This window comes from Sprattus sprattus (genome assembly GCF_963457725.1).
Source record: "Sprattus sprattus genome assembly, chromosome: 8".
Lineage (NCBI taxonomy): Eukaryota > Metazoa > Chordata > Actinopteri > Clupeiformes > Clupeidae > Sprattus > Sprattus sprattus.
This window is the reverse complement of record NC_137927.1, coordinates 8,730,727-8,753,627: the sequence shown is the minus strand read 5'-3', so window position 1 is coordinate 8,753,627 and position 22,901 is coordinate 8,730,727. Positions and strand designations below refer to the sequence as shown.

Here is a 22,901-nt window from a genome sequence, read left to right as displayed (position 1 = left end):
GTAATACCCTGTGTAGTGTATACAATCGTACTGTACAGTGTGTACTACCATACAGTATAATGTGTACAACCATACTTTGTAGTGTTTACTACCATACTACTGTATACTATAAAGTGAGTACTACCATACAGTATTGTGTGTACTAACAAACTTTGTAGTGTTTATTACCATACTGTATACTAAATAGTGTTTACTACCATACTGCATAGTGTATAGTGTTTACTATCATATAGTATAGTGTGTACTACCATACTGTATAGTAGAGTTTTTGATTCAATCCATTAGGAGGAACTCATGCAAACGTGTATGTGGATGGTACTGCATCATGTTAACAATGCATTCTGACAGCAGTGGCTCATACCTGCAGCTGTTTGGGTTTCTTCAGCTTCAGTTTGCCTGTCTTGTAGCCCCCATACTTCTCAAACAACTCAAAGAACCTGAGAAATAAGACAAATTACGAGAGGGAGAGAGAGAGAGAGAGAGAGAGAGAGAGAGAGAGAGAGAGTTTCAGTGACGGCTGTTTTATTGACAAACACAGGCAAACAGAGAGCCGGATGTGTTTGCAGTTGTGGTCCACTCCAGCGGTTGTGGTTGTGGTTGTGGTTGTGGTTGTGGTTAACGCACATGGGGTTTCGGACCTCCATCTTCATTTTTTGTTTCGGGGTGCGATCCCCGTGGCGGATCACAGCAATGACACATCGCAGCTCCATCCTGTAACACATCCAAAGGGTTAGAAACTGTGTGTGTGTGTGTGTGTGTGTGTGTGTGTGTGTGTGTGTGTGTCCATATATCTGAATCTGTAGAGTATATTTCTACATTTCTCTCTGTATTAATAAAGTATCCATCTATCTACCTATCTATCTATCTACATTGTGAACAAAAATATCTGCTCTCTTCTTTTTCTGAGAAGCTGCAAGTGTGTGTGTCGAAGTTGCAGTCGGACGAAGCATGCTTGCCTCTGTGTGATTGTGTCCGCAGAGGTGAAAGTGTGTGTGTGTGTGTATGTGTGTGTGTGTGTGTGTGCGTGTGTCCATACATCTGAATCTGTGAAGTACATGGTGAACAAGAACATCTGCTCTCTGCTTCTGTGAAAAGCGGCAAGAGTGTGTGACAAAGTTGCAGTCAGAAAAAGCATGCTTGCCTCTGTGTGAGTGCGAGCACAGAGGTGAAAGTGTGAGTGTGTGTGTGTGTGTGTGTGTGTGTGTGTGTGTGTGTGTGTGTTTGTGTGTTTGTCTGTGCATGTGTGTGTGAGTGAATATGTGCGTGCGTAGAGGTGAAAGTGTGTGTGTGTGTGTGCCTGTGTGTGTGTGTGTGTGTGTGTGTGTGTGTGTGTGTGTGTGTGTGTGTGTGAGTGAGTATGTGCGTGCGTAGAGGTGAAAGTGTGTGTTTGCACAGCTGAAAATGTGCATGTTTTGACAGCGTGAGTGTGAGAGTTCTGCACGCGCTCACATGGTGCCCGAGGTGGTGGGGACGATGGGGATGTCTTCAGCCTCGGTGGGGATGGACCAGGGAATCTGAAACTGCGGGGCCAGATCCCTCATCACAAGGTTCCTAAAAACACACAAACACACACGGAATGAGCAAACAAACACATTGGCACAATCATATGCACGCAAAAACAGCACGGCAGAATCCAGGCACATACAAAAAAAAAAACACACACACAAAATCCAGAGGCCAGTGAACACACACACACACACACACACACACACACGTAAAAGCATCTGGAAATGCTGCTTAGCTGTGAGGATTATCTCTGAAGCACAGTAACTGTATTGTATAATAGTCTTAAGGGCAAAAGCCAGGAATAAACAGAAGGCATTTGGCTCTTTTTTTACTCTGCAAGGTACATAACTTCCTGGATTCTTTTTAATGCGCTTAATGTGCTTTATTCCTGCTGTGTACCCACCAAATAATCTCCCACCCGGACTCACTCTCAGTGTTAAACTAATGACAGAAAAGTGTCAGGGAAGTTTACAAATGGTGGCTGGCTCCATAAGCCTTACCCCAGGATTTTGGCACAGTCGTCGTAGTACTTCATGGAGTTCTTAACAAAACTGAATCCGTTGACGTCACACACATAAGAGTGGCCGTTGGCTCGGAGCAGGTCGAAGCCACACACGGTTTGCTGCAGACCACACAAAAACACACAAGACAGGAGAAGAAGAAAAAAAGAATTTGGGGACAAATATTGTACTTCTTAATCCCTCAGGTATAAAATCCATATGAACATCGTCACCTTTTATTACAAATCATGAGAAATTCTTTTTTGTTATGATTCCTCATTTCAATAGTTTCCATTGTCTGAGTCAGGTCAGGTTTCATTCATCCACTTTGCGTTGTCATTGCTTTTTGAAAAGCGTCTGGGCACTCAGCAGTTTAGATATACAGAGCCTCTGTGATTAAAGACTCATATATTATATATATATACAGTATATATTTGATAAAGACTCATACATTAACACTTGGTTAGTGTGTCTTATAAAAGCATTAAGCTCTGGTGACAGTACAGCTACCAGGTCTCTGACAGAGATATCCGACAGTGAACTGGAGACCAGCTTGAGGGGAGCAGTTCACCCATGAGTGTGCTATGCATAGACGGATCACTAGAGCCATGACTTTGCTATGCATAGGCTGATCAATAGAGCCATGACTTTGCTATGCATAGGCTGATCAATAGAGCCATGACTGTGCTATGCATAGACAGATCAATAGAGCCATGACTGTGCAATGCTATGCTGTACTGTGCTATGCATATACTGATCAATAGAGCCATGACTGTGCTATGCATAGGCTGATCAATAGAGCCATGACTGTGCTATGCATAGGCTGATCAATAGAGCCATGACTGTGCTATGCATAGGCTGATCAATAGAGCCATGACTGTGCTATGCATAGGCTGATCAATAGAGCCATGACTGTGTTATGCATAGGCTGATCAATAGAGCCCTGACTGTGTTAGGCATAGGCTGATCAATAGAGCCATGACTGTGCTAATAGAGCCAGGACAGTGGGACAGTAGGTCTGCCCCAGTTCTGAACAGAGCCGGAGTCAACTAATTTCACTCAGTACTTCTACACTACAGTTGCCTCTGTGGACTTATTCAGAAATGTTTATAATCCTATATATATAATATTATTATATACATAATGTATATAATTCTATATATAATATTATTGTATACATAATGTATTTAATCCTATTTATATAAAATATTATTGTATAATGTATATAATCCTATATATACAGTATATACTGTGTATATATATATATATATATATATATAATAGGACTGACTGAGCAGGACTGGCATTAAGTGTCACTGCGACCTTCCACTGCCATGAGCACACAGAGATATCTGGTCCCTTGAGTGTTTGGTTAGCCCTGTGGCCTATGCCTGAGAGCAGGAGCGGGAGCAAGGGGAGACGAGTCACCTTGAAGGCCAGGCAGACTTTGCGAGCCACCAGTTTCTCCATGGCGGTGAGCATGACGGGGTATCGGATCTCCTTGCCCTCGCTGTCCCTCTCCACCTTCCCGTCCAGCGCTGGCGACTTGCGGGCCTCCGCGTGCGCGTAGTCAGGCCCCACCGTGTACACCTGAACTCGCCACACACACACACACACACACACACACACACACACACACACACACACACACACACACACACACACAGACACAGACACACACACACACACACACACACACACACACACACACACAGACACACACACATTACACGGTTCAGGTTACACACATTAATTCACACACCACAGAGGGCCAGACACATTACACTCCTAGTGCCTTTAAGCCCATCTGAGAATTATTGAGAATAAAATGATACTTCTGTCTAATCAAACACATCCATGTGTGTATTTTAAAACTATACTATTGTCTAACCCATTGTTTCCCAAACACTGGGTCGCGACCCTCAGCTGGGTCGCAAGAGATTTTTTTTGGGTCGCCTTGTCACGATGTGCATCTGTAGCTGCGTCTGTTATCGGATAGTTTGTTAAAAAAAAAATCGATATGCTACCGCAAGAAAACGTATTTCAAAATATTTCTATACATGTTTACGGTGACACGTTACATGAGTAGGTTACGTTTTGCCTGCGTCAATTATTGGCACTTGGTTCCACTCACTGCGTCGGTTCTCGAGATAAAAATCCGCTTTCCTCCTGCTTTTACATATAGCCTACCGGTCTAATTTCTGTACAAATGACTGTCACATTATGATTTGAAAAGCAAACGTTAATCTAACTAGTGCTAAAAAAAATTTATTTGGGTATTTTGCGGGCTTTAATTGCGGGCCACGCACTCACACATTGCGTGGTTCTCTTGCACAATTTCTCAACGTGTGCCTTTCATATTGACATAGGTTTAGAGCGCTGGGGCTGCAAATATGATCTGCAGGAAAAGCAGAGTAAAATGAATAAAGGAGGCAGCAGGCAAGGAAATGACATGGAGTCATTGTTTCATACACCGCCAGGCATTGGCATGCAAGGGTATAGTGCCCGCCCTCGACAAACCACTGGGCAAAGTTATTCGCGTTGTAAACTTCATTAAGGCCAGCGGCCCAGCGCACTTAACAACCGGCTGTTCGATCAACTGTGCACTGACATGGGAGCAGATCACACGCACTTACTGTTTCACACTGAAGTGCGGTGGTTGTCCAAAGACAGAGTTTTGTCCAGATTCTATGAACTTAGACATGAAATTCATGCATCCCTTATCCAGAAAAAGTCCCCTCTTGCCGAATCATTCACTGATGATTGGCTTCTCAATTTGTCTTATCTGGCGGATATCTTTTCATCCCTCAACGAACTGAACTTTAAATTACACATACGTCACAACAATGTTCAGGCTTTACATAGGCCCACCTATCCTATTAGCAATGTTGAAATGTTAAGACACGTTTTGAATCATTTATAATCTTTTTGTACTGATTTCATATTTTCTTCCAATATTGCTGGTGTATGTTTGAATGTTGAAAAGAGGAAGAAATGGGCTATACTTTTTTTTTCAATAGCCCATGTCCAAATAAGCACTTATTGGAAACCTTTTTTATTTTACTGTAATATTGCTGGTTCAATTGCATTGCTTTTCATTGTTTAAAACTTAATAATTGTAATAGTTGTTCAGAGTAAAGTAAATCACTCAGTCTGAGATAGCTTATTAACAATGGCAGTAGGCCTACAAGTTCTGAAATAACAATAATAATATAATATCCTCATTAATGCTTAATAATGGTCAAATCAACCTTTATTTTGTTATTTACGAATAATGTCTATTGGCTTGGGTCGCGAAGGCTTGTGACTTATATATGGGCCCCCTGAAAAAAAGTTTGGGAAAAACTGGTCTAACCAAACACATCCATGTGTGTATGGTGAGGTGTATACAAGAAAATGTGACAAAAAACAGATTTATTTATCCTTATGTACAGCTCCCAAATCATGACACACAGGCTGAAATACAGCTTTTTATTGATAACCTGTGTGTGAGCTGTAGCCATTGTAAAAGCCTTGGCTTTGTTCTCTGCTGTTTTTGTTTCTAATTGAATTAGCTGTGTTTGTTTTGTTGGCTCGATACATTGTTTTGACTGGCACAGCATATTCTCATCAACATTTTCCACATTTGATTCACTGAAGAGGGACTCACAAATCAAGCACACAAACAAACGCACACACACACACACACACACACACACACACACGCCGTACCTTAACATCTGTGCCATCTGTGGGCATGAATTCCTCATAGATGTAGGAGCCAGTTTTCCTGACGCTGCTCTCGGGAGAATACACACTGCTCCTGCTGCCAATCTGCAAAACAACAGCCAGCCGCGTCACAGACACATCCTCGTCACAGACACGGACACATCCACATCCCCATCACAGACATAGAAACATCCCTGTCACAGACACATGCCCATTCCTGTCACAGACACAAGACACATCCAAAAAAGCAGCAAACACCTACCCACACTGCTGCACAGCATGACACACACATTACAACAGTGAGTGAGTGCTTTACTCCACATTCAACACTCACATTAAAAAAGTATCTATGGTGCATTACAGCTACAGCCACATATACGACTAACGTCAGTTGTTGTCATATTGTTATACTCTTTATGAAAGTGCAACATGCTAAAGCTGTCGATGGAGAGCACAGTATATCACAACAAATATTAGCCTGGCAGACACTGTCAAGAGTCAAATTAGAGCAGCACAATAACCTCGTCAACATTGCAGCACTTCACAGTTACAAAGACAAGACTACACACTACCAAACTACACAACTGAGCTACAAAGACAAGACTACACACTACCAAACTACACAACTGAGTTACAAAGACAAGACTACCCACTACCAAACTACACAATTGAGTTACAAAGACAAGACTACACACAAAAATGTATTTTGTATTTTTAATGAAACAAACGGCCATTTGATGCTGACTGCAGCTGCAGCAGCATAGACTAGTCAGCATTTCATGTTCTCCCAAAATCCCCCGTAATTTTGCCTACGGGTGAAATAACTCTTGGGCAAAAACATACGCTTCATTTGGCAACACCCCAGCCGCGCATTACACAGCCTTGTATACATATCGTCACATTACAGCTAAAGTGATTCAGAGTGCTGGTCTCCACTAGCTAAGCTGGGACTTACTATACAGCTGTTACGTGGCCATGTATGCTGCCGTGGTAACAAACAAAACACACATTCGGTCCGCCACGTTGAAGCTTGGTCAGGTGTAGAGCACACTGTTCCTGATTACACCATACTGCAATACACATAACATTTGAACACACTGATACACAGAATAGTTTGAGTAATGACTGATGTGTTACATAACTGGCTGCATCGTGTGCATTATTGCGAGGACACGCTATGAGGGAGTGTAACTCAGGCCAACAGGCCAACTGGGGACATATCTATGGCAAAACATTACGTCATGTATGCGGTGCGCAGAGCCACAGCGAGTGAGTCAGCACCGGCGCATGTACTGTACACAGAGCTCGCTCAGCTCAGCACCAGCGCATGTTCTGTACACAGAGGCCTGGGCGCAGCACCAGCGCATGTCCTGTAAACAGAGCCTGCCATCAGCTGAGCTCAGTCAGAGGGAGAGAAGGCTCTTGTTCGGAGGAAAGGCTGTAGGGACAAAAGCCATCTCAGAGAACAGTGGCGGAGTTGTAGACTTGGACTACACTACCTCCCTAGGGCAGCTTTCTGTGTGTGTGTGTGTGTGTGTGTGTGTGTGTGTGTGTGTGTGTGTGGACTGGGGCATTCGTGAAGCAGTAGTAATGAGTAGCAGAAATAGCCTGCTGTAAATCAATATTCAGACTTGCAGCAGGATGCAACACTACACATATCAGTGTCCCTCACCTCAGCCCTGCTCAGTCAAACACACACACACACACACACACACACACACACACACACACACACACACTGGTGTGCCTTTCCATTTCAGCACATGGTTATGAGGGGGCTCAGGGTTGCTCCTCTCTGAGTCAGAAGCAGTTTTACTTCAACCACTCCTTACGCACCGGAGGGGGGTCTTGATGTGTGTGTGCATGACAGCGAAACACTGACAAAAAGAGAGGGAGGGGGACATACAAAGAGAATGAAATGGAGACATGAAAGAGAGAGACAGAGCCACAGATAGGGAGAGAAAGAGTAAGAGAGAGAGAGAGTGAGGGAGAAAGAGTGCATCAGTGCTGTTATGTGCGAAAAAAGAGCCATAAATAACCACAGCAGATTCAACCATCCGCATGATACGGTGTGTGTGTGTGTGCATGTGTGTATGTGTGAGTGTGTGTGATATATGTGTGTGAGTGTGTGTGATATATGTGTGTGTGTGTGTGTGTGTATGTGCGTGTGATTGTGTGTGTGTAAGCTGAAACACGCTCCAGTCTCATCGGCTTCTCTCAGGGGAGTAAGTGCTTATTTATTCTCTTCTGATAGTAATGCACGACTGCATTACCGCCTCTGCAGCTCCTAAGTGGTCCAATACCACATCTTACAGAGATGACCATGAAGCATGCATGGGTACAAAGCTCCTGGCTACATCCAACACAAAGTGCACCTCATATGATATTTTATGTCAAATCTATGAGACGGCAACTACACAAGGATTAATTCAGGTCTCTTCCAGCAAGAGAAATTGTTGTTTCTACTTTGTTTTCCTGTTGCCTCATGTGGAATACTGAAGTCCGTACGACTTCCCTGCAAACTGAACATCTTCAGGTCTCACAGATAAACTATGAATGAAACCATAGCAAAAATGAAACGAAAACATCATCCAAATAATAAACGAGGCCCAATCCCCGTGTTGATATGGCAAATTAAGATTGCAAGTCCCCCGACCCAACAAAACGAAACACACATAGGACTGCAATACATTCCGAAAAACTGTACTTTTTGTGGTCTTCAAATGAGTTTCTACATACACACTACAGTGAAAGTAGATGCTTTTCAAACCAGTGACATGACTTCTTATACCAGAGGAAACACACACACACACACACACACACACACACACACACACACATTCACAGACACATAAACACTCCTAGTTGTACAATTTCAAGTTTTGCTTCCAAACCTCGAGTTAGTAATCTTGGCTTAAAAAGTTATTCTGAAGCATGGAAAGACAGAAACACACACACACACACACACACACACACACACACACACACAACTGGCTCTCCAGGAATGGAACAGCACATCCTCCACTTGAGACAGGTGCAGAATTTGGTTTTCATGGGAAGAAGGCCCAAGAACATAACTCACTCCTCCACTGATCGCCACCCCCCAAAACACAACACACATCCCACATCACTGAGCGTGTTCCCTCGTTGTGATTCCCCAGTGGCACACGGCGCTGTGGCAGCGGCCATGACCACTTACACATGGCTGCAAAAGCGATTTCCTTACACGGGAAAAGGAAAAAAGGAAAGGAAGGGGGCAATGCACTGATGCTTCTTCTGGCATCTGTCAGTTCAGACCAGAATGGGAACTCAGCTGAACGGCACAGAAGCCTGATGGGGCCTGTGGTCCAGCAAGCAAACTCAAATGAGCTCCAGATGGATTTAATAGGACTGGACACAGCAGGCCAACTTAAGAGTGCAATCTAAAAAATCCCAAACACACTTAACCGGGGTGGGGTAAGCAATGCTGCGGTGAACCCCAGCAGGCTGTGGTCAAAGCAAAATGGCATTACATGCTGTGCTGACCCGGCTACATGAACCACGTCCGGTAAACTTGAACTGAGCTGACACTGCTCTAACTAAGTGGGTGGAGAGTGGAGAGAGGACAGAGAAGAGAGGTGGGGGAACCAACCTTCCGGAAGAGTCTCTGGCTGCCCCCGCCCGCTGAGGTGGGGTAGTAGATGTAGACGTTGTGGTCCTCGGCGGAGACCGGCTTCTCCACGAACGGCTTGGGGAACACCTCCCCATTCACCTCCACATGGTCCTCTCCTTCCACCAAATTACACTCTACAGGGGCAGGAGAGGCAGTTTATATACTGTATATATATTTAAATATGTGTGTGTGTATTTATGTAACTATAGCATAGTGTATACCGCACATATAACAACAATAACATTGTACGGTAGCACATTAAAGGCTGTATTTTGATCAAGATCTGTGGTATATGAGAGTGGTATTCGAAGTATTTATGTATCTGAGGTATGTGACCTTTAATGAGTGTGTTTCTCTGTGCGCAAAACACATCTGGCTGGGAGAAAGAACCCAAGCAGATTTATAATCCCTAAGATCGACCATTCCTCCTCCTCCTTCCCGTGAGAGGCAGAGCAAAGAATGGCCATAACTTCATTAGACAGTGATTTAATAACAGCGCACTAGTTCTCTGGAGAGCACAATGTTGATTTAGATATTATGACTAATGACGGCCAGACTGATACATCAGAACATCCTGCGGCCACCGAGTTCTGCTCCACATTAGCGGCTATATTTACCCACGGACCAAAATAAACCGCGGCTCTGCCAGATAACGGAAATGGCAAAGAGGAGAGAGTCTACCAAGATCTTTTCTTTTTTTTATGACAGAGATAAATGCTTTAGAAAAGAGGTTTTTTTTAAAACCTTTATTAGCTTGCAGGTTTCTGCTCTGTGAGATCAGAAAGCTGCAGAAAGCTGTGAGATGTCACAGACATGTCCAAATACTGAGATACAAATGTGTTGGTGTCGTCTCACCTTGCGGTTTGTCTGGGTCCCTGTTGAGCACGGCGTAGCGCGGCAGGTCAATGCCCTCCTCCTGAAGGATACGGTACACCTCTCTCCTGATGTGCGATAACCACAGCTCAAACCATTAGCTCACCTCAGCACAGCTACAGCTCGACTAAGGTCAGCTAAGGTTTGACTCTTCAACTCAGCTATTCTGTTCTTTATAGATTGAATTGTATTTATTCTGACCAGTGGATAAATGCTGATTGTGATGACAGACCTTTTCTTCCACACAAACATCATATCTAAGTCAGCTGCATTTGACAAATCAACTATATGCATCATTACTCTGGGACAATATTCATTTTGATGATTGATGGGATCCCTGCCTGTACAATTATGCGGACACAGCAAACCGTTATCTGAAATAAGTAATTGTAGTTAAGCTCTGTATGGTTTCACAGGAAAACACTTTTGGAGGAGAAAAAAAATGAAACTTGTGTCTTTACACACCCCTGTGTAATTACTGTGATGTGGAATGCTAGTAGCACTTACTACTATTCTATTACACTGAAATAACCTATGCCTTGGTTGGTAACGGTCCTCTGTGCCATGTTGGTATGTATCGTACCACTCAAGGTGTGGGTTATTTAAGTATAATTGAATGGCACATTGCTTTTTATACATGGACCAAGGATCATCTTACAATCATGCTTTATGGAAAACAGTAATCCATGACCACAATTACTTTATAATAGCATTATTACATTATAATGTAATGTTTCTAGAATATAGCTGCATACATGTGAGGAATTCCAGAAACTTCAGCGTAATTTAAAAACCATGAAACAGATGCACAGATGCTTGAGGTTTCTTCTTCAAAGCTGTGCTGCATTGTTTCTGCACTATAGCCATCTGGAAGTGAGAACTGTGTGCTCAGGTGTTGGGTATCGTACCTGTCTTGTATGTAGTACTGCATGTTCAGGTCATTGATCAGCAGTGGGTTTCTGAGTTTGGCGTAGCTCACAGCTTTATCCAGCGGAAAGCCTGTGAAAGCATAACAACACAGTCAGCGTATGGCCGACCCAAATTCCTCCCTTGGTCGGAGAAACTGACCACAAAGTGCATCCAACCAAACCAACACAGCTCAAAACATCATCATTACTGTCAGAGGGTGTTGTGATTACAGTAAACAGTGCTGTAAGAACTTCGGTTAGCTGGCACGATGCTAATGTGTGAAGGACAAATGGGCTGGGTGCTCATTAAGTTCCTGTTCTGTGATCCTAGTCCAGTTCTGCCACGTGACCTAAAAAAACCTGAGCTGGCGCATTCTCGTTGCATTGTGTTTGTTTCTGAAGAGTTGTTATTCCATGAGCGGTCTTTGCAAATCAGTGAGGGAAGCTGGACCTGGGAGGTCATTAAGGTTTCAGGATTATTGAAGACCTGCCTTAGTGTTGCACTGGCTGATGCTAACTGCCGTAGTGTTGCACTGGCTGATGCTAACTGCCTTAGTGTTGCACTGGCTGATGCTAACTGCCTTAGTGTTGCACTGGCTGATGCTAACTGGACCTAACAGGAAACAGGCAAGGCCACACTTTCATTCGTATCCTTTTATAGTATTATCGAGAAACAGCACTAACGCGCCTTGACCTGTGCACCTGCTTCAGCACAGAAATGTCTTTCCTATTGAGCTCAACTGCCACCGGGCTTGACACCTCAAAAAGACGTTGTTATGGATTGGTCTTTCTGGAACCTGGGGCACCAACTGGCTTTAGCCATCAGAGTCATGGAACAGGCTGAGTTACTTTAAAGACTCAGTCACTTATAGGGACAATTAGCCCACAACAAATATGAGTATATCTGAAATTCATGTTTAAATTTACATTTAGTCATTTAGTAGACGCTTTTATCTAAAGCGACGTACAAAAGAAAGAACAATCAATCTATGAACAAAAGAGATCTAGTATAACAATAAATACTATTTTACATAAGAAATAGAACAAGTACAGGTATATCACTAGGATCAGAGGATAAGGAGAGGTAGAGAAAGGTGGAAGAAAGGAGAGGAAGTGCAAGTTAAGGGACAATTTGCCAACAAAATATGACTGAGTGCATCTGAAATTTAAGAAAAAGGTTAAGTGAAGTCAAGCACTAATGGGATAAAACATTAGCCGTGCATCATTCTGATTGGCCACAGCAATAATTGGATGGGTCAGGTGACCACGAGGCACCAATGACAGACCTTTGGAGTGGAAAGAGATGAGACAGTCACAGAGTGGCCACTTCTCCACTGGCTCGTTGAGGATGGAGTCCTCTGGGAAGATCACCACGGTGATGTACTCGAAGCGGCACAGCCTCTCCAGGATCTGAGTCATGGGTTTGGACTTGGACTTCTTCATCATGCAGCAGATCCCCACCACGATCTGCCTCTCCGGAGGCTGGACCACAGAGGGGACATGTGGAGGGAGGGAGTGGGGGATAGAGATGGAAAGGGAGAGGGGAAGGTAGAGATATGACAGAGATAAGACTTTAGTCAAAGTTGTTGTGAGTGAGTGTGAGAGAAGTATAAAGAGGTTTTTTTCTGTGTGTGTGTGTGTGTGTGTGTGTGTTCATGAGTTTGTAAGTGAGCACACCTATGACCGCCTCCAGGTTCAGCTGGACTGTGAGTAAACATCAAGTGAGTTTACGGTGATAGCATGATAGGTAAACATGGTGTGGCTGGACAGGTGTATTTTGTGGTGCTTGATGCCACGGGTGCAGTGCAGGTGTTTCTAGTGTAAACTGGGAACAGACACCAGATCATATCAAAGACTGACACGTCTGACTGTGCAGCCACATACGCCGTGGCTAAACCAAGTTCAGGCAAAGCAAATGTAATTTTTATGACAATAGTTATGGCTAGGGGGATGGTTATGGTTACAGCTAGAATCCTATTTTCCGCTCTCCATTTTAAACCTTCCAACTCATTCCAACAGACTTAATGATAGTTTTATACGTTCATATTCACGATTAAGAAAATTATCATGAATCAGAAGACACTAGTTATAACTCATGACGACACAACCATTGCAAAGTTCAAATACAGGGGGTGTATTTAGAGTGCAGGGCAGGCAGATGGCTGAGAAAGACTAAGTATAAAGGCAAAATCATACTGACTCATCATTTTGGGTTAGCATGCTGTTTGGGCACGAGACCCAGGTCCTGGTTAGTGGTGCACTTCGCTGAGTCAGCGTCCTCATCACTGTGATTAGAGGGAGGCTAGCCAACGATGATTCAAGGTTCAGAGCTTCAGGCTGGTTATAGAGAAACACTGAGGCGTGAGGTGTGAGTGTGTGCCAGATCAGACTGGTGTTTAGCGGCGCGCAGCACCCCAGACACTGACCGAGTCGCCCTCCTCGTCGTCCTCGAACAGATCCACGTCGGTCCTCATGCTGCAGCCGTGGTCCGTTCCCTCGCTCTCATCGTCCTCCTCGCCCACGAAGAATCTGGGAGCGCCGCGCTGGCTCTCGCCCGGGCTGCCCACCTGTGACATCACAATCCACGACGGCGGCTACAAGCCTCAGCGTCCCGCCGCGCCATTGCACGCACGCCCGCTCACCGCACGACCGCCGGCCCACCACTCACCCAGCCGAGGAGGGGGGGGGGGGGGGGGTCACTCCAGGGAGAGACGAGGCTCTGTCTGGGAACACACAAGAGTCAAACATAAGCAGACAAACAAGGCCATGCATCCATTATGAGGGGTTATACATTCTCCCCAGCTCCTCTCATCGGACAAATAAACTGATGTAAAAGCTGCCTGTGTCAAAGTCTTCACCTTTTCACTGGTGACATGTCAACATTGAATGGGTTAACATTAATAGTAAACAATGGTATAATACACCCAATATTTTGCTAGTAGCATTGACATGGGCTGTTTTAAAAAAACAAAAAGATTATTATGACCGCTGCGCGTCATATAAGTTTAGTCTGAGTTTTTTTTCTGTTTGCCGATTTTCTGTCAACGATTCCCGGGATACTGAGACACCGGGGTGCATGAAATTTGGTGGGCATGTAGCCTTACTAGATTAGCGTGGAACCACTGATTTTCGTTTTGATCCGTTGCACCCCCGTCGGACTGGACCCCTTTTAAAGAGGGTGGGGTTTTCTGTGAATAAGTCGAAAACCGTAGGGCCTAGGAGGACCACATTTTAATTGTAAGTTGACAGGGTCAGAAATGCACGAAATCGGAGGTGTGGGATCATTATGACACCTTCTGACTGCACGTTAAGTTTCGTGGAATTCTGTTCACGGGGGGCATGCAATAAATTGATTTATATGATTATAAACCAACTGGCCTGTAGGTGGCGCGACACAGTTTTCTTCTAATATCCCGAGAACCGTAGGGCCTTGGAGGGCCAAATTGTTGTTGTATGTTTGTGTCAAGGGGCCATGTCAACCCATACCATAACCAGTCATTACATGTATAGCGCCACCTAGTTAAAAATTAAAAAGCAAAAATTAGGCGTTTTAATCGAATATATGTCCAAGTGCTCGAAAATTACCAAATTTGCCAGGGACATCAAGCCTGTAACCGTCCATCTTCGGTAGAGTTTTTGTCCATGGATGGAGCAAAATGGCTCTGTAGCGCCCCCTAGAACATTGCAAAAAACCCTGCGCATTGGGGTTATTTTGGCGAAGCTTGACAAAATTCGGTAGACGTCTTCATCATGCATGGACGCACCAAAAAGTCTCTTGACGCCATGGTCGCAGGGCCACAGGAAGTCGACCATTTTGAGTGGAAGATGCGTTTTGACGGCGTTTGCACACCTCGCATCTGATTGAACTCCTCCGACAAATTTAATGGTAACACCTTGAAATGTGGTCAGGTTACTCTTCAGCCATGGACGACTAAAAGTTATAGAAGATTTTCTCATTAGTTGGAAGGTGCGGGCATGGCAGACCCTCAAACTTTGCCAACTTGCCAGTGCTTGCCACAAAACACAAACTATAACACAAAGTATAACTGTTGCGTACATTGTTTGATCCAGAGACAATGTCTTAGGGTGGACGCTGGATCCGGCCCGAACGCATACATATGCCTGACTGATATCACCTATAGCGCCACCTGTTGGTGGTTGGAAACTTCACTTTGTTTCCTCACCTCTTTATGTGACCTGTTTTAACAAACTACATTGCAAAAGAAAAATATACCAAAACAATCCACAAAAAAGTAGTACACAAAACATTACATAACCAAATCATCAAAATCTATCACAAATAATTCCTTTCATACAGGGGTCTTCAACAGGGGGTCCGCGGAGGTACTGCAGGGGGGTCGCGAAATCTTTGGTTGATAAGACAATTTTTTTTAATATTTAAAAAAAAAAAATTCAACCAATTTTTTCCCCCACAAATTTTAATGTCTTCCGAATCAGAATTGTATTTATTCCCTTTAAATTTACATTAACATAAATCCAACATATTGTAGCGAACGTTTAAATTGATCGAGAAGACGTTATCTTTCAGTCCAATCGACACATTCAGCTACCCACAGGAGCTCTCTCAAGCTGGGCACCGGTTCACTCACAGCACCTTTCATGCAAATACGACAGCACAGGCACTAGCCAATCAGATCGCGTTTCTGCTCAAGTCTAAATAGTGCGAAGATCAAAAATAAAAGATGGCGGACCAAACTCCACAGCTGGTCTTGTTTGTACCTATAAATTGTTAGTTTGACATTTTTTTGCTTAGACTTGTAACTGAAAAATAAGTCTGAGAGGATTTGCGAGGTGTATGAGCCCCCTAGCTAATGTTAGCATGCTACTACCTACAATCTTAACATCTTGCTAGCGGTGTGATTGGTTTGTTGACCTGTCAATCTCACTATAACATCTATGTTGTCAACACAACTCCATGCGCCAGACTCCTCCTACTTCATCCGTTGGATCGTGTCAGTCAGGAGTTATTGAAAAGAAGATACATCTCACTAATGTGGGAGGATGTGTGCCATCGACAGATGCTTGACGATTCACTGTCCCTTTTTTATGTATGATGAAATAAAAACATATATCTTTGAATTATTTTAATAAGTTATTATTAATTGTTAGCTCAGAGTTGTTTGCAAGATGTATGTTTATAAATGGCAGTGGCATGGCCACCCTGTACCTTTCATGTTGTTAAATGTTAAATTAAATTCAATGTTAAAAAATGTTAAGTTAAATTTGTTGTTCAAAAGTGTTAGGTTAAATTCAATGTTAAAAAATTTAAATGTTAATGAATATATTAACCTTAGTATTGAATACACAATAACAGGGTAGCTATGTTTATTTGGCACTAGGCCTAGTATATTATAAACAAAATTGAATGCAATTTATATAGTAGGGGGTCCCTGCTCATCTCGCCATTAGTTTGGGGGTCCCTGGCCTGAAAAACTTTGAAGACCCCTGCTTTAATACATAAAAAGAAACACAAACCAATTTACCGCACAAAACACATAAAAACACACAAACACACTGACAACCATGACTCATTCTGTGCCAAAACCTACTGAACAGTTTGGCCGTCATATTTTGTAACGCTTTGCGTTACGTCTAGTTCATAACACTTTAACACAAACTTTCTTTTGGCATGCAGGGTTCCACATGCCTGAAAACGTTTTTTCACTGATAAGTAGTACTATACAGCTCCGAGCAAAATAACCCCCAAACGCACACATGTGTGTGTGTGTGTGTGTGTATGTGTGTGTGTGCATGTGTGTGTGTGTGTATTTTAATAGCTGTTAGAAGCTAAATGAACACATTTTACATTTCGTAGACGCTTTATCCAAAGCGACTTACAAGGATGTATACCGATTTTACATTTTACACTGATGGCACACTGCACCTCACTAGCAATTAGGGGTTCAGTGTCTTTCTCAAGGACGCTTCGACACGGAATCGAACTAGCAACCTTCTGATTACTAAACGACTTCTCTACCTCCTGTACCACTGTCGACCAAAGTTTCCATCATTAAGTCATTATTAATTAATTTACATAAGGCATATGTAAACTGATCTACATACATGAAAACTAATACAGGCAATGTAGGTACATTTCAGACACAGAATAACAATTGCACAACAACGCTCGTCTGTGTCCTTTCAAAATGGAAAGAGTATTAAAAAAAAACAATCATAAAAGACCTCTAAAAGATTTACTGTGCAGGGATTTACCCACAGAACAATCCAGGGTTGTGTTTGCATTTAAAACAACTCTAATCCCCCTGTAATCCAATCAAATGTAATCTGATCTACAGAACCAGCGCATTGAGCGCGACTGGACTCACCTGATGGGCAGACCCGCAGAGAGAAGAGGAGAGAAGAGGAACAGTAGGCTGGGGGGTGGGGGAACTGGGATGAGATGGGGGGGGGGTGTATGTGATTAGGGTGCGGAGCCGGTGATCCCAAGGGGGGGAATCATCTCCAGAGCAGGTCCTCCAGTGGCTTAGAGCAGAGCCCCTATGGGTGGGCAAGTCCGGATATAACAGCCAGATGAGCCATTCTTCCTTGGGTCTGACTTCTAAAAATAACACACACACAGAAAATAAACAATCATGAATAAACAATCAACAAAACAATGCCGAAATCAATGGCTCAAGGCATGGGAGGTCAGAATCAAATAAAACATTTGATGTTGCATGTCGTTAAGCTTCAAAGACATTAGGAGTGGCTCATCTAAATAACCCTCTAGGACCCAAGACAGAGAGATCCGTCTAGTACCTTCAACACACAACAGACTGAGCAGCTTCCCCAGTGCTAGCTAGGTGCCCTTACTTGCTATGTTACCCCATCTCAGAGCTTCTCTGGGGCTGCAGATAACTCCAGGAGATATGCCCTCAGGCAGCCTCTGCACCGTTGTTCAGGAGTAGTGAGTACCTAGAGACCCTTAATTACCTTCTGCTCTGTCAGTGCTAACACTGTCTGGCTTCATAAGGCAGGAGGCGGGGGGGGGGGGGGGGAGGTGTGCACCTGTCTCCACCACGCAGAGTGGGGGCTCAATCAGGTGCGTCACTGAAGCACAGGTGGTTATCAGAAAAAGCCCAAGCTGGCCAACTTTGTGCATTAACTTGTTATTACTCTGGTGCCTCCCAGCAATAAGTGGCCAGACCCACAGATACAAACACAGACACAGACACCTGGAATCCCTGCAGTGTGAGCAGCGGTATGTCTGGCTACTCACAGTTTTGCACAGACCCCTCTATTAGAGCCGTTCTCTGAGAGGGGTTCAACTAAAGCCCCCCTAAAAGTGTGTTTCCCCTCTGAGTGCTGGTGCTCTTGGCAACAGAACTTCGACTACATGGGATGGCCTGGCATACTGTCAGTATTTCTAATGTCTAATTTTTCTTTAATATAACAATACATAATAATACAAATAATTTTCATCCTAATTTTTCTATAACCCTCGACTATAAAACAACGTGAACGTCACAAGTGCTAGAGACTTGAATAAGGGCAGGATTAAAATGATCACAACAGTTCTGAAAAGCTGAATCAACTGGAGCCCTGGCAGGATCAGGTCCAAACGGTTCGTTTGGCTCTCATCCACCTGCTCTTGCTTTTGTTCTCCCAACCAAACTCATTTTCGTTTGGTTGCTAAGAATACTGCGACCACAGCTATGTAAGCAGCTGTTGCATTGACATTTTTACAGCGCCAGCTGCACGGCCCGAGTGATGAAGTCCACCCAATGACCTGAAACATTATCAGTTTTATTGTAATGAACCGCCGTAACTTGCTATTAGCTCCTGGGGTCTGAGAACACCTGCGCGCTACACTTGGATGAGATAATTCGTTAGCCGGTCAGGTTTGATCAGTGCTTAAATAGCACAGTCAATCTAGTTAGATCTGATAAATACACTTAGACAATTTTCGCAAAGCCCAAAATATTTATAACAGACTGCCCACGCACTATTCATCTATTCATTAAGATAAGGTCGCTGCTTGCAAGCATACTCTTTTTGCCAAAGATCTACTAGTCGCACCGGTATCCATCCATCCGCACGTTTCAAAACATATCAAAACTTGCGCTTTCCAAGCCTGTTTAACCCTGAAATCTCCTTTGCAACTTGGCATCCAGTTTATTTAAAGCAAAGCTGTTTCCACGGTTAACGGGATTACTTAGTGTTAAACCCGCAGCTCCATTACACCTGCGTGCCAGACCAAACCTAGGCGCATTATCTGCAACATGTGGTTGGAAAGGCCTATTTCAATCCATTACAGTTCGCATGAAACAGCATGGATATTTACTTAAAATGTTAAGTGTGCTGGAGATAATTTTGGCTAAAATGTTAATGAAGGAATAGCCAGAAGGGTGGCTAAGTTGAAATAATACTGTAATTTTCGAGCAAACAGAACAATCATGGTGTTGGGGCTGTGTTATGATGTAAGTTTAGCTAACAAGCGCCTGTGGAATGTTAACAAAGTCTTAATAGGCTGACAAATGTTGGTTAGCATGGTTGGACACATGGAATTTAGCAAGGCCGGCTGACATTACATTCGCCTCTGAGGTTCAACTGTGGAGCAGCAGCATTCCTGGATAGAACTCGTCACATTAGAGACAGTGCAATGTTAAAACATCACTTTTTAAAGTATTTACAGGTTTCTCCGTGGACAGCAAATGTCACATAACAGAGGTAGTATTTTGCTATGTGTATTAGCTATTTCAATTTTGAAATGTACGATTGAAATGTCACTCACAATTTGATCAGTTTCCAAAAGCCTCACTTCAGCTGCAGACGACCTAAGCAAGCAACCGGGCCATTTAGCTTGTAAGCTAATACTGGCGGATAGCTAACAATTCAATGTAAACAAGTCACTTTGTTCATGCCATTCGAAACAGAGTCTGCGTTAAACCAGGAAGACATCGAATCAACGGAACCGACCCTATGCTCAAATGTGAAAAAGTGTATCGGCATGTCATTGTTTATAAAAGAGCATCGTGCTATAAAAACACGGCGGTACTTACAGATAAACCGTTTGTTGACGTTTGACTGCTTCCTCCTCCTCCGTCGTTGACAGCTTTTGAAGTGAAACCAACCTTGTTGTGTGAATCGCGAATATCACCAAGAAGAACGCCAGAAATGACCAATGGTGTGGAGGTCTTCAATGCGTTAAGCCCGCCCAGTTGAGTGTAACCACACGATGCTCCAAGTTGCATTTGGCGAGCAACTAGTCGCGCAGGAAATTGAATTCTATGAGCAAGTACTACACCTACTGGCCAAAAACAGCAGTACAGCTCATGCTAAAACGGTGCCCTGATGCCTGCGGCAATTTGGCTACACACTGAAGCACAGCACAAGGTTTGAGACTTGACATCAGGTGACAATTTTCGAATGCAGACGTTTTCAGTATTTGTCTACATTTCTCCCATTCTTTCCCATAGAAATAAATAATGATGTAAAGTAAAACATATTTATACAGATACATATACAGATATAATACAGTATTTTATCTCCACCCCCCTTTTCCACCCCCCTCCCCCCAAACACACACACACACACACACACACACACACACACACACACACACACAAACACCCCCCCCCCCCACACACACACACACACACACACACACACACACACACACCTCAACACACACACACACACACACACCCTTCTGCTCTAAACAAACATCACATTAAAACACATTAACTTACAGACCATCAGCTGTGGCCCACTCCACAGACAGGGCCCCTTACCTGACGTCAGAGCATCGTCTTTCTCGCTCACATATTACCCAGAAGTCCCTTCTCTGCTCTGTTCTTGCCTGTCACTTCCAGAAAGTCCCTCCCACTGGCTTTGGTCCTATATCTGCTGCTCACGAAAAAATATGTCTACCTGTGTCTAGTGAAAGATGTTGACATTTTTGTTATGGTGACTCCAACGCTGTATTTCTTGATTCAACCCGAGTTAGCTGGACGTAGTGGTAAAGTGTCAGTCTCAACAACACAATATTCACAGAATTCTTCAACTAACACCACTAGCGAACTCAACACTGTAACTACTTATGCTCCGTCGGTGTGAACTAAAACAGTTAGCAATCCTGGCAGGAATTAGCTAAAGCAGGGCTCTACCTGGGGGGAGCTGGTCCCAGGTGTTAAAGAAGAAGGCATAAGTATATGAAGGCATAAGTAAATGAAGGCATAAGTATATGAAGGCATAAGTATATGAAGGCATAAGTATATGAAGGCATAAGTATATGAAGGCATAAGTATATGAAGGCATAAGTAAATGAAGGCATAAGTATATGAAGGCATAAGTAAATGAAGGCATAAGTATATGAAGGCATAAGTAAATGAAGGCATAAGTATATGAAGGCATAAGTATATGAAGGCATAAGTATATGAAGGCATAAGTGTATGACTAAGGCCTGACTTCTCACAATAACCACTTGAATGCTGATGAAGGTGGCGCCAACCATACGGCATGAGATGGAAACATTTGTTAAATAATGTCGTGAAATAAAATAATGTAAATAGCGTCATGAAATAAAAACCACTGAAATCCTTCACTAGGTAGGGTCACAGAGCTCCACTATGTTACTTATGAAAAGGCCATTTAACAAACAGCAGGGTCAACAACCTGTGCTAACAAGGCTCTGCTTTGAAAGCAGCCATAGATGATGGGATGCACAGCATGCCCCGCCTGAACCAAACAGAAAAGCATGTAAATAAATATGCACAACTTTTTTTTTCACATCCAAAAGCATTTTTGGGGAGGTTGTGTTTGTGTGTTTGTGTGTGTGTGTGTGTGCGGATGGATCCAAATAAAACCATTTAAAAGTGTGTAAGATAAGCTAATTCTAAAGCAGCTCTTGTGAGATTTAGTTAAGGTACGACCATTTGTCCAGCATATCAAACCAACAGCTGCCCAAATACTAAGAAAATAAGCCACATTATGCACATGCATGACAACATGAGAATATTGCTCTTACTTACATGAGATGTGTGTGTGTGTGTGTATGTGTGTGTTTGTGTTTGTGCGTGTATGTTTTGGGTGGTGTATGTATGTGTGTAGTAGTGGTAGTGTATCTATGTGTGAGTGAGAGGAAGTGTTCGTTTGTGCATGTGTGAGTGTGAATAAGAGAGAGAGACAGAGGGAGAGAGAGAAAGGAAGAGAGAGAGAGAGCGAGTGAGATAGAGAGAGAGGGGGGAGAGAGAGAGAGCAAGTGAGAGAGGGAGAGTGAGAGAGAGAGAGAGAGAGCAAGTGTGTAATGTAACCTCTTGAGTAACTTTAGCACCTGACCCCTGAAAGAGGAAGGGCATGAAACTGGGTGCAGAGGGGCCCTGGATCTGGGCTACAGCTCCGGCCGTCTGTGGGCCTTCACACACCTCTGTGTTTCTGGTGCCTGGCTTTTTTTCCTTCTCTTGCTTACAACCTCCTCACCTTCGCTGACAAAAGCTCCTCTGTGCCCTGCTTTCCATCACACACACTGTGTACGTGTGTGTGTGTGTTTGTGTGTGTGTGTGTGTGTTTATGTGTGTGAGAAAGAGTGAGAGAGAGAGAGAGTGTGTGTGTGTGTGTGTTTATGTGTGTGAGAAAGAGAGAGTGAGAGAGAGATAGCGAGTGTGTGTGTGTGTGTGTGTGTGTGTGAGAGAGAGAGTATGTGTGTGTGTGTGAGAGAGAGAGAAAGAGAGAGAGTGTGTGTGTGTGAGAGAGAGAAAGAGAGAGAGAGAGTGTGTGTGTGAGAGAGAGAGA

General features: G+C 43.6%; 1 protein-coding gene across 4 annotated transcripts in view; it reads right to left on the bottom strand.

Moving 5' to 3' along the window:
* ppip5k1a (diphosphoinositol pentakisphosphate kinase 1a) overlaps positions 1–20,247 on the bottom strand; it is a 49,261-nt gene extending 29,014 nt beyond the window's left edge. For all 4 annotated transcript variants that reach the window (XM_080843658.1, XM_080843660.1, XM_080843659.1 and 1 more), the window contains exons 1-13: positions 20,171–20,247; positions 17,495–17,727; positions 13,574–13,870; positions 12,434–12,629; positions 11,148–11,238; positions 10,222–10,307; positions 9,346–9,500; positions 5,718–5,819; positions 3,435–3,596; positions 2,007–2,128; positions 1,450–1,551; positions 625–711; positions 362–437 (exon numbers count right to left, since the gene is read on the bottom strand). In XM_080843658.1, the coding sequence (XP_080699784.1) occupies positions 362–437; positions 625–711; positions 1,450–1,551; positions 2,007–2,128; positions 3,435–3,596; positions 5,718–5,819; positions 9,346–9,500; positions 10,222–10,307; positions 11,148–11,238; positions 12,434–12,629; positions 13,574–13,723 (1,329 nt within the window). In that variant the 5' untranslated portion in view covers positions 13,724–13,870; positions 17,495–17,727; positions 20,171–20,247. The remainder of the gene's footprint in view (positions 1–361; positions 438–624; positions 712–1,449; positions 1,552–2,006; positions 2,129–3,434; positions 3,597–5,717; positions 5,820–9,345; positions 9,501–10,221; positions 10,308–11,147; positions 11,239–12,433; positions 12,630–13,573; positions 13,871–17,494; positions 17,728–20,170) is intronic.
* Between the last annotated feature and the right edge of the window lie 2,654 nt (positions 20,248–22,901).